Source organism: Macrotis lagotis, chromosome 8 (assembly GCF_037893015.1).
Source record: "Macrotis lagotis isolate mMagLag1 chromosome 8, bilby.v1.9.chrom.fasta, whole genome shotgun sequence".
Classification (NCBI taxonomy): Eukaryota; Metazoa; Chordata; class Mammalia; order Peramelemorphia; family Peramelidae; genus Macrotis; species Macrotis lagotis.
The window spans coordinates 183,305,589-183,326,895 of record NC_133665.1 but is presented as its reverse complement, the minus strand read 5'-3'; the positions used below and the strand labels follow the sequence as shown (position 1 = coordinate 183,326,895).

The 21,307-nt window shown below is 45.0% G+C and overlaps 1 protein-coding gene across 4 annotated transcripts in view; it reads left to right on the top strand.

Annotated features, from left to right (window-relative positions):
• Positions 1–15,445, top strand: part of LOC141495052 (solute carrier family 22 member 14-like) — a 28,013-nt gene extending 12,568 nt beyond the window's left edge. For 2 of the 4 annotated variants that reach the window (XM_074196100.1, XM_074196097.1), the window contains exons 7-11: positions 1,393–1,484; positions 3,878–4,092; positions 9,589–9,697; positions 13,316–13,524; positions 15,122–15,208. In XM_074196100.1, coding sequence (XP_074052201.1) covers positions 1,393–1,484; positions 3,878–4,092; positions 9,589–9,697; positions 13,316–13,478 — 579 coding nt within the window. In that variant the 3' untranslated portion in view covers positions 13,479–13,524; positions 15,122–15,208. Of the gene's footprint in view, positions 1–1,392; positions 1,485–3,877; positions 4,093–9,588; positions 9,698–13,315; positions 13,525–15,121 lie in introns of all 4 variants that reach the window. The other 2 variants (XM_074196098.1, XM_074196099.1) reach the window with 2 other exon arrangements.
• The last annotated feature ends 5,862 nt before the right edge of the window (positions 15,446–21,307 follow it).

Genomic DNA, 21,307 nt, shown 5'->3' with positions numbered 1-21,307 from the left:
TCAGTTCAATGAACCATTGGCTAGTCTTTAGGAAGCATTATTCACTGCTGGCGATACAAAGGAAAAATGTCAAAAGAGCTTCTGCTCTTAGGGGCTTTGCAGAGTCCTTGTCTTCCTGACCTCCAGGAGTTAAACCAGCAAATGCCACCTGAGTGTGATTGGGCAAGGGCAGACTTCCTGGGAAATCTCTGTCTGTCTGTCTCTTTCTCTTCTCTCTCTCTCTCTCTCTCTCTCTCTCTCTCTCTCTCTCTCTCTCTCTCTCCCCCCCCCCCCTTTCTAGGAGAAAGTCCAGGCTTCAGAATCCAGATTGCAACATGCACACTCAGAGGTGATCAGTGTTGGGTTTTTGTTTGTCTAAGTATACAGTATGGACTTTGAGAATTAATGCTTTAGAGGTGGAACAAGACTTGCCAGAGCAAACAGTACAGACTCCTCCCTTTAGAGAACCCTAAGAATAGCTACCTTTCACATAGGGTCTAAAGGTTTCGAAACATCTGCTCCAGCGCTGTGTGAGGTGGGACTAGATCTTAGAAGAGAAATTCCTCAAGAAAAAGAGAGCAAGTTTGGATGGAAGGGAGAAAAGTCATCAGGCCAAGAGCCTTGGGGGATGCCTCTGATAGTGGGTAGAGGAGGGATGAGGGTCTATCCAAGGAGACTGAGAAGGAACAGGCAGACGGAGAGGAGAGGAAGGTCACAGAAACCAAGAGAAGGGAGTGTTAAAGAGTACAAAGTGGCCAAGAAGGGTGAGGACTGGGAACAAGTCATGAGATGTGGCGATTAAGCGATCATCAGGAATTCTGTAGGCAGACATTTCAGTTGATGGAGGCTGGAAGTCAGACTGCAGAGGATTTAGAGGGTAGTGAGAGGAGAGGAAGTAGATTAATGAATGGACAGATGGATGGATGGATAGAAGGTTGGGTGGATGGATGGATGGACAGATGGACAAATAGAAGGTTGGGTGGATGGATAGACGGATGGATGGATGGATGGATGGACAGATGGACAAATAGAAGGTTGGGTGGATGGATAGACGGATGGATGGATGGATGGATGGACAGATGGACAAATAGAAGGTTGGGTGGATGGATAGATGGATGGATGGATGGATGGATTGATGGATGGATGGATGGATGGATGGATGGATGGATGGATGGATGGACAGATGGACAAATAGAAGGTTGGTGGATGGATAGATGGATGGATGGATGGATGGATGGATCAATGGACAGATGAATGGATTGATTATTTCCACAATGCTTGGCACACAGTAGGCACTTGATGAATGCTTTATTAATGAGGATTCCTACTAACAGACGAAGGCCAGGAAGAGAGGGGAGTCATAGAAGGGCAAGTCAGAATCTTTAATGCCCTCTTTGCCTTCACCTCTTACAGCTGAATGTTGAGAAGATTCCCTATGGAACAATGCTGGGCTTGCTAAAAGAGGCTCCCATGAGGAAGATCACCATGATCATGGGCTATGTGTGGTATGTTCTTGTTCTCAAAGGGCGGAAACTCATTCCTTTCCTATCATTTTTTTAGGTAGAAGGGAAAAGAGGGGAGAGTTCTGGGCATCCTGGAGAGATGTTAAGAAAACAGATTAGGAAGCTTGGGAAAAGGGGAACTGGGAATCCCTGGGGCCCTGGGGAGCAGAGAAGGCAGATAAAAGGATGGGGAGAGTGAAAGGGAAGGAAGAAAAATAGGATGAAGGAAAAAGAGCAGGAAGTAGAGGAGAAATGAGGAAGAAGAGAAGCAGAAGGAAAAGTATGTAAGAGGAGTAGGAAGGAGGGAAGAATAGAAGGGAGAAGGAAATGAGGAAAAGGAAGAAAGGAGAAAGAAGGAAGGGTTGGAAGACATCTGTGTAGATTTAGACTCACATGCCAATTTGCTTTGATACTTCAAGTCACTTGAGTTCTTTTCCTCAAATGAGGTCAAATGAATTGGGTTGGCCCAGATGTTCTCCAAGGCCCCTTGCAAACCCTTCCATTCCCTGGTTCCAGTTCTCTATAAAAGCTTCAGGCCTTGTTAAACTTCCAAGGCCCCAGCAACCTCTCAACTGTCTGGGGGATCCCTTGCCCCATTTCTCTATTTAGTTCATATCTAATCTCTGGGTCAGAGCCTTGACCCTACATTACTCCCTAATTCAGCTTTTGCCCCTCTGGAGCTAATGAATACTGGCCCTTAATCCCAGAAGATACCTGGTATAGTGGGAAGAACACTGGCTTTGAAGTCAAGAGACCTGGCTTCAAATCCTGTCTCCAATGCTCTTGGGCAAACATTTCACTGGGATGCACCAACGAGAGTGTAAGGGCTGGAGGCAAAGCATCTGGCTTTGATTCCTACCTCTTCACATTTCTTGGCCTCAGTTTCCTCTTTGTAAAATGGGAATCGTTAGATCAGGTAGCCTCTGAGGTCCATTCCAGCCCCAGGGCTAGGATCCCACACATCTCCCTTTCTTCTGCCTCTTCCCCAGGACAAGATGTCCTTTCTGAGTAGCCACTCCCTCTTTCCATGGGCAACCTTAATCAAGAATAATTACAAGGAAAAGGGGAATATCAGTTCAGAAATATCAGAGTTGGCTAAGGTGAGGTAAGGAGAACAGGTCACAAGTTCTCTGCAGTTCACGTCAGTTAGTCCTTAACCCTTTCTGCAAGTCTATTTTTCCTATACCCCCCTTGGGCCAGTCCAATTAGACAGTTGATAAACATTTATAAAGGCCACTCACAGTTTTCTAGGTCTCCCAGGTCAGTCTCCCATTTTGCAGAATGAAAATGTTCAAAGAGACCTTATCTATTATCTGGCTATCGCTTCCTTTATATATGACCTTGGATGAATCACTGGACCCTCTAGGCCTCAGGGTCTCTTCTGTCAAATGAAAAGGTAGTTCTAGGTAATCTCTTAAAAGCCATTTAGTCCAATCCTCTCCTTTGTTAAGTGAAGAAACTAAAACTAAGTGAAAGTAAATGAGTTGCCCAAAGTTACTCGATTAGTGGCATAATCGAGATTCACACCCAGGACCCTTGACTCCTCACTTAATATCCTTGTTGTCACAAGGCAGGGGAAAGAACTTGGAAAATTTATAGAATCAGGGCTTTGGACTTCTAGGCCAGCAGCCTCCCTATTCAGTCCCAATCTGGCCTTTTTTCTTAAACCCTTCCCCGGGGGACGTTGTAGTTCAAAGGGCAGGTCCCTACAGCCAGGTGTAGAGAGTCTCAAATCCTCTGGAGCAGGAAGAAGTTTTTGGGATCTTAAGTAATGACTTACGAAGAAGTTCCCCTCTCCCCAACATCAGGAAAAACAATCATAAAAAAGATGCTGGACCAGTTTCACTGTGCCCTGAAAACTCCCAAATACTAACCCCCTACACCTATGTGGGTACTAATCCTAGGAAATCACCTGGGACCGACAAATGAAGGAACCCTAACTCCCCCATTTTACAGGTGAGGAAACTGAGGTCTATGCAAGATTGTGACCCAGAGTCACTAAGACATGTGTCAGAGGCTAGACTTGAACCTGGGTCTTCTTAACTCCCCAAATGGCCCCACTTTTCTATTAAGGAACAGATCAATGTTAACATGTCCTTATTTAAAAGTCTACAAGCATCTTCCTCTTGGGGAATTGTCCATTTATAGCTTGAAAAAATGGGAGACTACGCTGTTTAGTCCAAACCTCATTGTCTTGAAGGAGAGACCTGACTTCTCCCACATCACAGATGGTGAAAAGTTGGGGGGGGATCAGAATGCAGGTACCCTGACTGCCCTCTTGGGTAGCCAGATGACCTGCTCTGGTGTAAGCCTGGGGAGCTCAGAACATGGCAGGGGAATACCCAGAAAGTATCCTCCAGGATGATCCTCTGAAGCAGTACCTCTGTGGGTTCTAGGTTCTCCATCAGTTTCAGCTATTTAGGGCTGACTTTCCAAATTCAGAAGCTTCAGACCAACATGTATGGAACCTATATAGCACTGGCACTTGTGGAGTTGGTTGCCCGTCTCTCCTGCATCATCCTCGTGGAAAAGCTGGGGAAGAGAAGTAGCCAGGTCTTAATGCTCCTCCTGGGAGGCATCACGTGTCTGCTTCAGGTCTTCATCCCCAATGGTACAGATTTCCCTTTTTCTCCAAGTGTCCTCCTGCCTAACCCCCCTCCCCCCATCCAGATTTGTCCACTCTCCGGAGAGGTCAACCTTCTGCATTCTGGGAGTTCTCCTCATTCCCCATTCCCCCACCCCCACATGGCTGGTGAGATCATATCAGAAAAACTCTGCAGCTTAGAAAGCTGGGTAATGATTTGGGGTCTAGGGGTTCCATGCTTACATCTCTCCTCCTTTCTGTCCTCTCTGAACTCCTTGCCTACATTTCCTTTCCTCTCAGTGTCTTCTAAATCCTTAATCTGATTTCTGATGTCATCATTCACCTGAAGGTGCTCTCTCTTTAAAATCTGACATTTTTTCCACCTTACCTACTTCCCTTGGTTTCTTTCAAGTCTGAACCCAAATCCCAGTATCTGCTAAAAGTTTTTCCTAATCTTTGCCTCATGCCAGTGTCTTCAATCTAAGACGACATCAAATCCATCCTGTATACATCTTGATCTGTCCACAGTGGTTTCTATGAGTCCCCCATTGGAATGTATGCTCCTTGAGGGCAGGGGCTGTTTTTGCCTTTTTTTTTTTAATATTCTTATTGTACCTGATACAGGGTAGGTGTTTAATACATGCCCGTTGACTTGTTGACGTGCCAATGATCTTTGAAGATCATCTCTATCCTCAGACTTCTTCACTTCTCTGCAGTATTTCACTTGGTCAGTCATGGTCTCCTGCTGAATAATCTCTTCTCTCTGGGTTTTCATGACTGCATTTATTCTCTTAAGTGACTGACTGCTCCTCAGTTTCCTTTGATGGCTCTTCACCCATGCCAACCAACAATCATGACTATTTCCCAAGGTTCTGCCCTCTCTTCCCATTTCTACCTTTATTCTCTCATTTGGTGATCTCTCCAGTGTCCCTAGATTCAATTTATTATCTCCAGGAGAATGATTCTTATGCCTGTAGAACCACTTTGCTGGGTTCTAATACCCATCACAGATTGCATTTCAATGAGCAGTTCAAACTGGATGTCCTGAAGACATCCCATACTCAATGTTTCAAAAAAATTAAAATTTTTTTAAAATATTAATTTATTAGGGGCTGCTAGGTGGCACAGTGGATAAAGCACCGGCCCTGAAGTCAGGAGTACCTGGGTTCAAATCTGGTCTCAGACACTTATAATTACCTAGCTGTGTGGCCTTGGGCAAGTCAATTAACTCCATTTGCCTTGCAAAAACCTAAAAAATATATTAATTTATTTTTCCCCAGGTACATATAAAGACAATTTTAAACAGCCATTTAAAAAAATTTGAGTTCCAAATATTCCCTATATAGTCCTCACCTCCCCCTGAGATAGTAATCTATTTGATCTAAGTTAAACATGTTCAATGCTACAAGTTATTAAAGAAGACACAGAACCCCAAAAAAGCATGAAAGAAATACAGAAAAATGAAAGATGGTAGACTTTGAGATCTCCATTCATATTTTTTCCTCTGGTAGTGGAGAACTTTTTTCCTTGAGTCCTTCTGAATTCTCTTGGATCATTGTATTGCTGAGGATAGCAAAGTCATTCACAGTTGATCGGTGTACAATGTTACTGTGTACAATTTTCTCCTGGTTCTGCTCATTTCATTTTGCATCAGTTCAATTGAGTCTTTCCAGGTTTGTATGGAATCAGCCAGCTATTTGATTTCTGTACAAATATAGCTTCCCCCCCTTCTGAATTTCCCTGTTACTGAAATTCAACTCCTCTTCCTTTTCAATCATTTACTAAATTTTATGATGTTGATCCCCTGTGTCCCATTCACACAACCGCTTTTCTAGATCACACTCTGCTTGTATCTTTATGACTGCTCTCCTTTCTCATTCCAATCCATCCTCTGGTCAACTCTCAAAGTGATTTTCCTAAAGCTTATATCTAATTGCACCATTCATTAAACTGCTATGGCTCCCTACTACATCTCAGATCGGATAGAAACATCTTCCTGGGCTTGGTTTTTTTCCATCTTTTAACTCATTATTCCTCTCTGAAACTCAACGATTCAAACACATGCTATATTCTATCTCCTATTACCATGATTTTATACTGGCTGAACTCTCTACCTGAATGCTTTCTTTCCTCTCCTCTTCCCTTTAGCTTCTTTGGAGACTCAAGTCAACTGCTGCCTCATGCTGGGGAGCCCTCTCCTTTACAGCCCTCTCCTTTGGGTCCCTGGTGGAACAATAGTTAGAGCATTAAACTGGAAGTCAGGAAGCCCTGAGTTCAAATCCAGCCTCAGATACTTAATACCTGTGTTACCCTGGGCAAATCACTTAAACTCAGTTTCCTCATCTGCAAAATGGGAATAATGGCATCTACTTCAGAGAGTTGTTATAAGTTTCATGTATTACATATATGATGAATTAACATGTATTTTGCAAGATGCCAAATTTAAAAAAAATAAATGCCATCTACTGCTATTATTGTCATTATCTCCTCTCTAGAATGACAATTAAATTCTCAATCTCTTAAAAACCTATTCTCTCTTGAAGACAGAGTAACTCTCTAGTCTTTGTGGGAGAGGTTACTAAAGCTTTGTGTGTGTGTGTGTGTTGCTATCATTTTCAGACATGTCTCTTTGTGATCCCATGGGAGTTGTCTTGGAAAGATATTGGAGAGGTTTGTCATATGAGGCAAACATTTCAAGGGATTTGCCCCGGGTCGCACAAATAGGAAGGATCTGAGGCCAAATTTGAACTCAGGACTTCCTGAGTTTATATGTAAAGTACATAAAGCAGTATATAAAATATTTATTATATATTGATATGATAGACGTTTGCTACTTTGTGTATATATATATACATATATTGTAAATAATAATTTACTAAGCAGCATTTTATTACATAGAACTGTAGAGTCATTAAATGAACTTTATATACATTGTCTCATTTGAGCTCACAGTAAAGTGAGGGAGTGGATGTTTTTGTTCTTGTTGCTGGGACAGGTGGGAGTCTCTGGCCCTGGAGTCAGGAAGAATACTTTTTTCTGAATTTAAATCTGGTCTGACACTTCCTAGAGTGTGGCTCTACATCTTATTTGTAAGTCACTACATCCTATTGGCCTCAGTTTCCTTATTTGTCAAATGAGCTGGAGAAGGAAATGATAAATGATAAAAACCACCCCAGTATTGTTGCCAAGAAAATCCTGAATGGGGACACAAAAAACTGAATGATAAGATTAAATAAAGTCAATGAAATGACACTATTACACAGCATTTCTCTCTCATTTCAGGGAATAGGCAAGACAGGAGTCATGATTCCCTTTTAAAAGATGAAGAATACCATTAAGTGAAGTTGGAAAAATTAAAGTATTTAAATTTTAAAAAATGAGGGAAAAGTTTTATGGAGATGATTAGCCTCGAGACACAGCACTACTAAAGATCAGAGGCAGGATTCCAACCCCAAATGTTCCTCACTCCAAATCTAGTACCCTAAGTCACTCTCCCATCCTACCTCTCTCTCCTCACTTTGGAACATTTTCTCCCTCTTTGGGTTTGGGCAACTTCAACTCAATAATCCGGGGGAAATGTATTCATGGAACGTCTTCACCCTCCCTCCCCACCTCCAGAATACCCCGACGAACAGAACTCACAGCCATGTAATGGTCCTCTCTGGATGGTGCCCCCAATCGCATCCCTCCATCTCCCTCTTTGATCCCTCCCCTACTGACCCACAGTGCCACAAAAGCCTTGCCCTCAAAGAGTGCCTAATGCCCTCTCCCTAACTCTAGTAGCAGATATGGTAATAATATCGGGAAGAGGGCCCAGTAACCCCTCACTTCACCAGTGAAGCACACCAATAAGCTGGGGTGCTCTTGGAATCCTGAAGTTTATTGGCTCAAGACTGGTCTTGGAATCTCAAAGACCTGGTGCAAGTCACTTAATCCCTCAAGCAAGTCTCTAAAACCAGATATTAGTAATGCTTGTCCTTCCTTCTTTCTTCCTTTTTTTAGGTTTTTGCAAGACAATGGGGTTAAGTGGCTTACCCAAGACCACACAGTTAAGTAATTATTAAGTGTCTGAGGTCGGATTTGAACTCAGGTCCTCCTGACTCCAAGGGCCAGTGCTCTATTCACTGTGCTACCTAGCCCCCATTGTCCTTTGTTCTTGAAGAAGGTCATGGTCATCAGGGGAGGGGATGTGAGGACAAGCACATGAATTGGATTTCAGCGAGGAAGGCTATGCTAAGTCCCCAGCCTCACTTTCTCCTCCAGGACCATCTGGGTCCAGTGGTCAGATAGGAATCAGGCCAACTGGAGATGGCCCTGGATGTGAGGCAGTCAGGGTGAAGTGACTTGCCCAAGGTCACACAGCTAGTGAGTGGCAAGTGTCTGAGGCTGGATTCGAACTCCCGTCATCCTGACTCCAAAGCCAGTGCTCTATTCACTGCACCACCTCACTGTCCAGAACCAGACACTACTAAGCAGGCAATGAACTGCATTGAGGGAGGGATTTTCCTACCTGGGACTTCCAAGACCTCATGAATCACAAAATCCTATCCTAAAGGGGAAAAAAGTAAAGGTTTTTCCAAACCTCTTCAGTTAAATGAGACTATTCACTCCCCCCATTATACTACTTCTCACAGGGTGGCTAAATGGTGCAGTGAATGGAGCACTGTCCCTGGGGTCAGGAGGATGGGAGTTCTAATCCAGCCTCAGACACTTGCCACTCACTAGCTGTGTGATCTTGGGCAACTCACTTCACCCTGACTGACTCGCCTCCAGGGCCATCTCCGGTCATCCTGATTCCTATCTGGCCACTGGACCCAGATGGCTCTGGAGGAGAAACTGAGGCTGGTGACTTGGCACAGCCCCCCTCACTCAAATCCAATTCATGTGCTTGTCATGGCGCCACCTCCTTGCTGTTGTGGTCTTCAAGAATGAAGGGCAAACATCAGTCCTTCTCACTGAGCTAAGGTGCGGGGCTAAGAGGACTTGTGAAGAGGAAGGTGCACACCATTTTGAGAGTGTGATTCAATAACTTTGCACATTAAACCAATCATTGCTCTTTTGTTACAAGTCCCAGGGAAAGGGGTGGCTAGGTGGCTCGGTGGATAGAGCACCAGCCCTGAAGTCAGGAGGACCTGAGTTCAAATGTGACCTCAGACACTTATTGCTTAGCTGTGTGTTCTTGGGCAAGTCACTTAAAACCCATTGCCTTCAAAAAACCCCCCTAAAACAAAGACAAACAAAAAACCAAGCACCACTCCCTGGAGTGTCTTATCTTAAGATAGCTGAAATTGCCACCACATGCTGGGAGGTCTGACAAAGAAATGAGGCTGAGAGGTAAACTGAGGCACTGAGAGACTACATGCCTTGCCTAGGATCACGCAGGGAGTTGGGATTTGCAACCTGTTCTTGTTGACTCCAAGTCCAGTACTCTTATTTATTCAGCCTCTAGTTTGAGACTCTCCCTTACCCCCAAGCGTGCCATGCTGGGCTGCTCACCTGGTGCCCATGTTTGTCTCCCTCCAGAATATCTGTCCATCCACCTATCTTTGAGCCTGCTGAGTCAAATAGGGATGTCTGCTGCTATCACTGTCGCCTTTATCTACTCAGCTGACCTTTTCCCCATTGCCTTCAGGTATTGGAGGGGATGGTTGGCATATGGGGGTGCATTCAGTCTCTGACCCTCCTGGTTTCACCCACACAACCCATTCTGGGATCTCCTCCCACACTTTGGGTTGGGTTCTAGGTCCATCAACCCCATAGGAATGCCCAGAATGCCCCTAATTCTCCCATAACAATTTGGTATCATTCAGCAAGTAATCCTTAAGGCCCCACCATGCCCTAGGAACTGTCTGAGAACCCAAAGTTGCCATTGGTGAATCCTTTTCATCCATGTCCAACTCTTCATGAGTTCATGGGGGGGGGGTTGGTGGCAGATATAATAGAGTGCTTTGCCATTTCCTTCTCCAGCTCACTTGACAGATAAGGAAACTGAGGCAAAGAGAGTGACGTGACTTGCCCAGGATCCAAAGCTAGGAAGCTAGGTCTTCCTAAGTCCAGGGCAGGCCTCTCTGGGACCATGGTTCTTTGCCACCAAACAATCTCTTCTTTGGATTGGGAACAAAGTGTTTTCCTATGGAGCATGTTGCTGTAGATTCCCAGCTTGTTGAGGTCTGTAAAGTAGGGATTGTTAACTATTTGCATTTTACAGATGAGGTTATTGAGATTGAGAAAGATTAAGTTGGGGCAGCTAGGTGGTGGAGTGGATAGAGCACCGGCCCTGGAGTCAGGAGGACCTGGGTTCAAATCCGGTCTCAGACACTTCATAATGACCTAGCTGTGTGGCCTTGGGCAAGTCACTTAACCACGTTTGCCTTGCAAAAACCTAAAAAAAAAAGAGAAAAAGATTAAGTCCCTCACCTAAGGTCAAATAGTCAGTCAGTGGTGAAGTGGGACTCAGACCGGAAGCTTCTCTCTCCGACTCCAGAAATCCCTTTACTCCATTTTTAGACCAATAACCCAAGCTTGCTACAGATTGGTGCAAGGGCCTTCTGGCATTCCCCTTGGGGGAGGCACAAAAAAGCAAGGCAAGCCTTAAAGTGTAAAAGGGGAGGGAAAACCAGAGAGGCAGAAGTAATGGATGAGACTCTGGGATTGGGGTCAGGTAGACCTGAGTTCAAATCTTGCTTCAGACACTAGCTGTGTAACCCTAGATAAAGCACTTCATCTATCCCTGCTTCCGTTTCCTCCTCTGCACAAGGGAGGCAGGGGCAGTATGTGAGTAATCCTTTCAGCTCTAAATCCATGGCCAGGAGCTAATTAACCTTCAAGCAATAAGTTGTGAGTCCAAGAAGGTATTACCAGTCTGGGCTCTAGCCCAGACCTTGATGGGGCTTGGATGGAACCCAGATCAAACATTTGGGAAATGACTGGTAACTGCGAGGGGGCTAGTGACCTGGATACCGTGGTGCTGGACGGCCAATGCAGGGATCTCCATCTGACTCTGGCCAGGCTGGGGTGTATGGACTCAAACAAAGATTTCACATAAATCTTCCATCGACTCAATGTCTTCTAAAGATGAGAAGTATCATGGCACTTGACCGGAAGTCCGGACATTGGGTTTGAAGGCCATCTCTACAGGAGACCTTCCCAAGGGCTCCATCTCTTCCTACCCTTCTGGTTTTCCCTCTGAGATTTCCTCCATTTAACCTGGTTATAGCCTATTTGTACATAGTGGTTTGTATGTTGCCTCCCCCCAGTTAGATTGGGAGCTCCTTGAGGACAGGGACTCTTTTTGCCTTTCTTTGTTTCTCTTTGAGCCTGTCACATAATGGGTGCTTAAGAATAGATTATTTAACGAATTTGGGAATATATTTTGCATGACTACATATGAATAACCTATATCAAACTGCTTACTGGGGCAGCTGGGTGGTGCAGTGGATAGAGCACTGGCCCTGGAGTCAGGAGGACCTGAGTTCAAATCTGACCTCAGATACGTCATAATTACCTAGCTGTGTGACCTTGGGCAAGTCACTTAACCCCAGTGCCTTAAATTAAAAAAAAATTTTAACTGCTTACTGCCTTGGGGGGGAGGGGAAGGAGGCAGAGAATTTGGAACTCAAAAGTTTTTAAAAAATGATAAAAATTGTTTTTACATCTAATTGAGAAAAAATAAAAAGTAGCCCTGGGGGCAAAAAGAATTAGTGAGTGGCACACACTACCTGTGGCCTCGGACTTCAGCCCTCTTCATACCTGTAAAGTGAGGAGGCTGAACTCATTACCCAAAAACCCTGTCCTAAGCACCTACTCCGTTCTGGCACTATTCTGACCCCTGGAGATTTAAACAAAAGGTAAAAGTCCCTGCTCTTGAGGAGCTCCCAGTCTAAAGAGGAAAAAAACATATAGGCAAAGTGTAGATGGAATAAATTGGAAATCAGCAGCAAAGGAAGCCCTGGAATTAAAACAGATTGAGTGAGAAAGGCTTCCTAGAGAAGATGAGAGCTTAGCTGGGAATTGAAGAAAAATGACAGCCAAGAGGCAGAGACAAGCAAGAACATTCTAGGCATTAGGAATAGCCACGAAAAAGCATCTGCCATGGGAGATGGAGAGGCTAGTTCTCAAAAGAGCTGGGAGGCCAAGGTCACTGGGATGAGCACAAGACTCCATCCCCACCCAAAAACCCTCCCAAATGGACTCATGAGTAGTTGGACATGGATGAAAAGGATTCAGCAATGACCCCAACTTGGGTGTCCTCAGGGCTAGGACATGGTAGGGTCTTAAGGAATACTTGCTCAATGGAACCAAATTGTTGCTTTGTGAGAATTAGGGACATTCTGTGAATTGGGGGTCCCATGAAGCTGATGGGCCTAGATCCCAACCAAGAGTATGGGAGAAGATCCCCGATAGGGTTGTGTGTCTGCAGCCAGGGAAAGAAGCCTGGGAAGTTGGTGGGGAGGTTACGGAGAGTGTTGACCATCCAGCAAAGAACTTTCTATTTGATTTTGGAGCGACAGAGAGACCTTGGAGGTTATTTAAAGGGAGGGAGAGGAATGATATGGTCAGATTATCCATTAGAGAAGGACTGGAGCTAAGCTAGAGAGACCCACTAGCAGCTGTTCCAGTGATCCTAGCAGAAGGTGATGAGGATCAGCACCACAGGATGGCAGAACAAAGTTCTGGAAAAATCTTTGGGTAGGGTCAAGAAACCCAGTCAAAGTCTTTAAACTTAAGACCCCCCCCCTTTGTAGATCCTCTGTAGTTTTATGGTGCTGGGACCTACAATCAGGAAGACTGTGTGACCCTGGGCAACTCACTCAACCTATCTGTCTCAGTCTTTCTACAAAATGGAAATATTCATGGGTTCTTATGAGTCTAAAAATGAGAAGATATCTGTAAAACTCTGGAAACCTTATAATGCCATGTGAATACTTAATTGTTCGATCACTTTCCAGTTGTGTCTGACTCTTTGTGACCCTATTTGGGTTTTTCTCAACAAAGTTTCCTCTCATGAAACTGAGGCAAAACAGGGTTGAGTGACTTGTCCAGGTGTTACAGCCAGTAAATGTCTGAGGCTAAATTTGAACTCACAGTTGAGTCTTCCTGACTCCATTTGATGACTTGCTCCATACAAATACTAGCCATCATCATTTCTACAGACTCTGAAACAGTTCCCTAGCCATAATTACCATGTGGGGGCAGTCATCTCTATGATGGGTCACCAGATTGATTTGCCATCGGTCTTCTCCTCCTGCAGGCAGCCTGGCTTCTGTTTTGTGTCTCTGTTCTTTAGTCTTGGAGCCATTTTCTACTCCCTGGTTAAGAATATGGTTCCAGACCATCCAAAAATGTTCAGGATCATCTGTGGAGTATTAGCCACAAGTGGGGGATTCCTCAGCTTCCTATTTCCTCAGAATTAAGATGGGAAACTCTTTGATGAGAAGGGATACCCTCCTGAAGGAAAAGGTAGGTGACCTGTGGATACACATCCTTTGGTCTCTGGGGTGCGGCCGAAAGGGGGATGAGGAGGCTTGGCCTTCCTCACAAAGAGGAGAATAGTTTACTATGACATTCAGAACCCCAGCCTGGCAGTTGGGTATCAGTTCGGTTCTTCACCTATAAGCAAAGACAGCTTAGAAAGACCAAGAGCTGGTCACCATATTGGACCAAATGGCCCTTCATGTATGGATTGGGATTTAAAACTGAGTTTCTTGAGATGAGGAGAGAATAGCTGTAAGCATGGCTTATACATCTCTGTAGGGATTCTCTAGATGATTCCAATGGAAAGTCCCTACTCTGGTCGACTCAGACAAGGACTCTCCACCTCAGAGAGAGAAACATTTAAGAGATCCAAAGACAGCAATGGGCACTTTCAACATTTCAGAAACGGTATGAAAATAGACTGGAATTTGTTTTTCAATTAAATTGGTCCAGGGTCTCAAGCTCAGGGTTTATATGGACCAGGTAAACCCAAACCTTCTTTCTCTTTAGCTTCTTTTGTCCTCACTTTATTTTTCTCTGAGAAATCTCAGAATACAGCACCATTTTTCTTCCAGTGTAGGACTCTACAAATCTAAGTAAAAGGGTTCCTCTCATACTAGCACTTGCGGTCACAATGAATATTGTGAAGTCTTTAGCTTACCATCACTCCTCTCTCTACCAAAAAGAATTCTGAAAACATAAGGTTCTCCCAGCAACCCATAAACATGTGATACAATCCTCCCTTGCAAGGTGAGTCCCCATCTTGCCCCAGACTCACAGCAAAAAAATAATGGTTTCTATTTCCCATGGAAGGGAACTTGCTTAAGGTTACTAGAGACCTTTCAACACGGGATGAAAGATCTTTTCAAGGCCTCTGGTCTTAACACTACCTTCCTACCTTAGACTTCTCTTGGGGGGCAGCTAGCGGGCACAGTGGATAGAGCACCAGCCCTGGAGTCAGGAGGATCTGAGTTCAAATCCAGCCTCAGACACTTAATAACAACCTAGCTGTGTGACCTTAGGCAAATCACTTAACCCCATTGCCTTGCAAAAAAATAAAATTAGTAGACTTCTCTTGGAAGAGAAATGCATTTTGGATTCTAAAAAGGCCAAACTTACCATGTTGGAATGCTTTCTTTCTCCCAGGGGACTTGGAAAATTGCCATTTGTGCTCTTTCTTCCCTCAAATTGTCTAGAGTATCTTGGGAAAAGGAATGAGGGCCTTGGGAGGTCCTGGGGAAGATTGAGCAAGTTCCCTTCTATAAGATTTCTTGGGTTTTTTTTTTTTTTAGGTTTTTGCAAGGCAAATAGGGTTAAGTGGCTTGCCCAGGGCCACACAGCTAGATTATTATTAAGTGTCTGAGGCTGGATTTGAACCCAGGTCCTCCTGACTCCAGGGCCGGTGCTCTATCCACTGTGCCACCTAGTCACCCCAGTTCCCTTCTGTAAGAAATAGAAATGAATATTACACTGCTGTCTCCAGGGCAGATTGTTGTATATGGGGGGGGGGGGAGTCATTCAAGAGCAGTGGGTTGCACATTCATCAGATCTGGCCTGCTGTCTGCCTTGCTTTACCCCACAGATTAAGCACCAAACCCAATGGTAAGAACTCGAGGAGTGATACAAATCTTCGATGGCTAAAGGAGATCAAGGGTCCTTGGAAGACGGAAGTAATACTTTCAGCTTAGCAGACAGACAGACAGAGGACTGGATCCACAGAGGTTGTACAAAAAACAAACCCTCTATCTACACTTTCCAGAGCCTTGGCAAGAGCACCTGGGGCCTGAAGTACAAGTGATGCATGCCAGGATGCCAGCCTGACCCAAACCAGCCTCGACTTCACTCCTGTATCAGGATACAGATGTGCTACAAAGCAGCCCTTCAAAGGGGGATCCCAAGATGAATCATATTAATAAAGGTCCCTAAGTTTATTAAATCATAACAGCCAAGTGGTTGGGATAAGCAGATTTCCAAACAGCCAGGACATGGTCATCTGGGCATCCTTGGAAATCTCCCCCTGGTGGATAACCAGAGCTTCCTAGTGCTCCCAAAGGCCAGGGAAGGCAGAAGAGGCACCCAAACTGTCTTGCTGACCCATCTCCCCACTGTCACCCTCAACCTACTGGACCACCAGAGATATAGAGAAGCTTCTCTTCCCACACAATCTATTTGGAAGTATGCAAGGTACCCAATAACAAACATAGTGGGAGGGTGAGACTTGGGCTCCTGCTGTGGGCCCTGAGGTGGAAGCACTCCTACTCCTCAGCAAGGTGCAAGCAAGATGGCATTCTCAGAGACAAGGAACATACTAGCAGGGACCCTCTGACCAGAAGGCAGAAGCCTTGGCTCTGTCCTTTACTTCTCTTTGGTCATTTCCATGAATCTCAGTTGCCCCATCTGTAAAATGAAAGTACATGACATCTCATATTCCTTCAGTTCTAAATCTATGATTCCATGATCTTAACTTGGCAATGACAGGCATTTTATTATTCAGTCTATTTTATTTTATATACTTTATTATGTTTTATTAAATTTCCTCAGTTCAAGGGTCAACTAGGCTCAGTGAATAGAGCACTGGAGTCAGGATGACCTGAGTTCAAATGTAGCCTCAGACACTTAATAATTGCCTAGCTTGGGCAAGTCACTTGCCTTGCAACCCTCCCCCCCAAATGTACTCAATTCAGGCAGATTCCAGGGAGGCATTTGTTCTACCTAGGAGGTCAGTCCCTACCTTTCCAAAGAGCTACCTGGGTCCATAAGAGATGAAATGACTTGCCCAGGAGCACATGTGTGACCAGTTTCAGTCAGAGGACCTCACCCTGGGGAATTTTGACCCCGCTGCCGCCAAGCCACTATCCCATGCTGCCTATAGGGCAAGGATACTCCCAGTACTTGGTTAGGCTCAAACTTTCAGGCATCGTCCAATCAAGAAAAATGTCTTCCTTGGGACCTATCTACCCAGCACTCCTCAGAGAAATGTAACCTGCCCCAGGGGCATTCAGCTAGGGCAATGAGACCTCAGTGGATGAAAGGTGAGAAAGATGTGAGGTTCCCTACGTTACCCCAAGGGGAAAGAAGGGGTCTAGATTCTCAGGACCGAGTGTTCAGAGAAGGAAGAGCCCAGGTCCAGAGCTCCTGGGTTGAAGTACAATGTGACCTGGCCTTGATAGAATGGAGGACCAAGGCTGATTGATCCCAGGAAAGAGATTTTAGGCCAACCATATCCACTTGTGATAGAAACATCAAGGGGCTAGTTTGAGGGAAGACACCCATTGCCAGTTGAGATAGAGGCTCTGAACTTCCCTAGCACCAGCTGACCTCCACGATTGTACTATGATGCCTAGAAGCTCTGGGCAATGAGTCCCATAACTCTTCTCTACTATGTGAAGGACAGCATGTGAATTGTCCTAATAACCTGTGGAAGTAATGACCCAGATTCCCCCTCCCCCAGTCATTCCAGTTTCCCCAGCCTTGGGTCAGAAGTTGGAGAAACATTCAAGGATCCACTAAATCTGGACCAGGAGGCATTGAACCTAATTCCCCTTCAGACATGGTGCTTTGCTGAGAGATACTTGGGCCACAAACTATTCTCCTAAGCAGCAGGTCTATTGGTTCAACCTAAAGTCCAGATCTCTGTGGAGATATCTGCTGGCACATCTTTGGGTCAGGGTCAGCCAGTATGTTGAAGACCATGGAGGGGTAGCTATGTCTGTATGGGATCATCTAGAGATGCTGACTTCCCTCTATCCCTTGGTATCCTTTATAAGTCAAGTTTGATGGGGCACTTAGGTAGCACACTGGATAAAGAACAGACTGGAGGCAGGAGGACCCAAGTTCAAATTTGACTTTAGACATTAGCTATGTGACCTTGGGCAAGTCAATTATACAAAAAAAAGCATATTCATGTTTCATTCAGCCTGAGCCGGAGACTTCATTCCATCTTTGGATAGCTCAGGTTTCTAGGAAATTTCTCCTGACATCAATGAAATCTTCCTCTTTGCAACCCATCTCACTCATCCATCCACCCCACCCACCCCCCTTGCAATTTCTACTGATTGTCACTGAAGTCAAACTGAGTAAGGCTAATCCCTCCTTCACTCCAAGTCCTTCAAATTCCAAACTGGATGTCCTGTAGACATCTTAAACTCAATGTGCACAGAGCACAGCTCATTATATTCCCCTGAACACCACCACCACCACCCTGTCACTGTGGAAGGCAGAATCACAAGCTGGAAGTCACCCTGGACTCCACCCTACTACTCACCCCCATATACCAAATTATTGCCAAGGCCTATTTTGTCTTTACAGTATCTCCTTCTCTCCTTTGACACTGTCATGCCTGATAGAGGCCCCCATCACCTCACACCTGAATTAAAATAGCTCAAGACTCTCCCCACTCCCATACATTCAGACATTAAAATGATTTTTATAAAGCACAGGTTCAATCACAACACACACACACACACACACACACACGGCCTTAGAAAAACAGACCCGGGAAAGACCAGCCAAGGTCACCCACTGCATCCTGGGCCATCACCAGTCATTTTGACTTTTGTCTTGCCACTGGAAGAGAGAGTGAGGCTAATGGCTTTGCCAGCTCTGCTTCATTTAAATCCACTTCATTCAGAAGGCAAGACATCACCCTCATGATGATGTTGGTCCTCTAAAAGGGGGAGGAAAGGAAAAGGAGAAGAGAGGAGAGGACAGGGTAGGATGGAAGAGTGAGGAGAGGACAGAAGAGAGGAGAGAGGAAAGGAGAGGAGGGGAGGGGAAGGGAGGGGAGGGGAGTTGAGTTAAGGAGATTCCTTTATTTAAGGGGTCATAAGAGGTAAATAGTTGTCAAAGGAGATGATAAAAAGAGTAGATATAGGAACAAGCAGTGTCACAAAGAATATCAAGCTGGGGCTGATGAATGCAACTCAATCTTCCAAGTACTTTTCTTTCCAGTTTCAAGTAGTATTTGGCACCCTGAGGTGCCCCCTTCCCCTCCCCATGTGGTGGATGCCTGCCCCATCCCCTTGTCTTCTGGGGATTCTACAGACACAATTCCTTCAGCCAAATCCTAGGAGTGTTCAATGAGGCCAAGAGATCAGAGTGTGTGAGGGAGGAAGGAGAAAAAGCCCCTGGATCTGATCCCCTTGGAGAGAGACGCTGGAGGGAGCAGTGACAGTAGGAACTGACTGGTGGAGGACAGATCAAGGGGAGGGCCTGAGGAGCCACCGGTGTGGGGAGGGGATCTGGAGAGGTCACTCTTCTGGGAAGCTGAGCAGTGAAAGGAAAGAGAAACCGAGGATGCTAGCCAGGTGCTGACTACGCAGGGCAAAGACAAGATCCTTGGGGGACTGTTTGTAAACAGAGGGAGGGAACCCTTGAAGATAAGAAAGAGAAAGGAAAGTGTGAATGATGAATGAATGAGTGTTTCTAAATTATGTGCTAGGACATTGGGGATAGAAGCAGAAAAGGCCAGCTGGATTCTTCCCTCCAGGCTGTCACCCTAGACTAGTGTGTGAAGAAGGGGCAAATGGGCTGCACCCTGGCTAGGCTAAGCTCGTCATCATGGGTAGAACTATTTCTGGTTTGGTGGAGTGGTTTTTTTTTCCTTCTTTTGAATCATTAACATGGAGAGCCCTACCAGCTCCAGCTTGCTTTTCCTCCAAGGAGAAGATAAAAGCATTTTTCTTTTTGAAAGATGACACAGACTTTCAGATTTCTGCCATTTTTTTTTCAGGAAGCCATATACCTGAAAAGTCAGAGAAAAAGAGGAGAGGAGAGGCGAGAGGGGAGAAAAAGAGAAGAGGAGAGAGAGGAGAAAAAGAGAAGAGAGGAGAAAGAGGAGAGGAGAGGAGAAAAAGAAGGAGAGGAGAGAGAGGAGAAAAAGAAGGAAAGGAGAGAGGAGAAAGAGGAGAGGAGAAAGAGGAGAAAAGAGAAGGAAAGGAGAGAGGAGAAAGGAGAGGAGAGGAGAAAGGAGAAAAAAGGAGGAGGAGAAGAGGAAAAAGAGAGGAGAGAGAAGTAGGGAGAGAGGGGAGGGGAGGGGAGGGGAGGGGAGAAGGGAAAGGGAGGAGAATTAAGGAGATTCCTTTATTTGAAGGGTCATAAGAGGTAAATGAGTCATCTAAGGAGATGATAAAACAAGAGTAGATACAGGAACAATATAGAGGAGTGGAAGCGTTAGCTTTACCCAGAAGGAAGGACACCTCATCCTTTGTGACTGGAGGGAAGGAGGAGAGAATGAGGAAGGACAACGAAAGGAAGATGCAGGCTCTCAGGATGGAAAACAGGTTTGGTGATCTCACCAGCAGCCCGAGTTCAATGATCATTTCTAAACAGGTGATTCTCAGATTGAGCCTCCAATCTCCAATCTCCAACTCTCTACTGGACATCTCAGTGCAGAGGTTTCGCAGACATCTTGAACTCAGCACATCCAGCACTGAACTTATAATCTTTTCCCATACACCTTCCCCCAGAACTGTTGAGGGGAGAGGGGAAGGGGAAGGGAAGAGGAAGAGATCCTTTGTCTCCTCTCTAAAACTGGCATCTTCCTCCCTTGGGAAATTAATCTGGGATTATCCTTGGCACTGTATTATCCAAGATTTAGTTTAGAGAATGAAAGCAGGGGCAGCTAGGTGGCGCAGTGGATAAAGCACCAGCCCTGGAGTCAGGAGGACCTGGGTTCAAATCCGATCTCAGACACTTAATAATTACCTAACTGTGTGGCCTTGGGCAAGCCACTTAACCCCATTGCCTTGGAAAAAACCAAAAACCCAAACCAAAAAGAGAGAGGAAATGAAATCAAATGGGGCCAGATTCTGATAAACGCTCCTCACCAATTTCTCTCCCTACCCAGCTCCCCACTGCTTCCTCAAGTCTTGAGTTACTGATTCACCCATGACTGATGGAGGTGATTCAGTTATTGATGGAAGAAACTCACTGAGTCTCTTATCAAGAGACTCCCACCTACACCAGGGAAAATGTGGATTTCTTCCTTTCCCAGAGCCCAGGACAAAGTCCTTTTGTCCCACCTGCCCCATCTCTTCCCCACACCAGGCTCAATAGGGAATAATAGCAACTTACATTACAGAAACCATGATGTAGATATTAATATCTCCATTTTGCCAGTGAGGAAAGTCAGATTTGGAGAAGTTAATTTACTCAGGGTCACACAGCAAATATAGGAGGTGACACTTGAAACCAATTCCACTCCCCCATTTATTCATTTCTTTTTCCAGTTATATGTGGAGATAATTTTCAACATTCATTTCTGGGAAGTTTTCTCCCTCCTCCCTTTCCTCCTCCCACCCTGATAATCTAATATCTTAGACGTGTACAATCGGGTTACACATATTTCCATATTTGTCCCACTGCCAATAAAGAATCAGAACAAAAAAGGAAAAACCACAAGAAGGGAAAAGAAAGAAAAAAGTAAAAAGGTGAAGATAGACAGTATGCTTCTCTGGGCATTCAGATTCCATGATTCTTTCTCTGGGTGTGAATGGTATTTCCCATGCCCGGTCTCTTAGACTTGTCTTTGATCATTAGATTGCTAACAAGAGCTAAATCCACCCTAAAATCACAGCAATAATGTTGCTATTAATGTATCCAATGTTCTTCTGGTTCTGCTCCTTTCACCCAGCATCAGTTCGGGCAAATCTTGCCAGATTTTTGTGAAAAGTCTGCTCATTGTTTCTTATAGAGCAATAATATTCCATTATATCCTCATACCACTCCTTGTTCAACCATTCCCCAGCAGATGGGCAGCACTCCAATG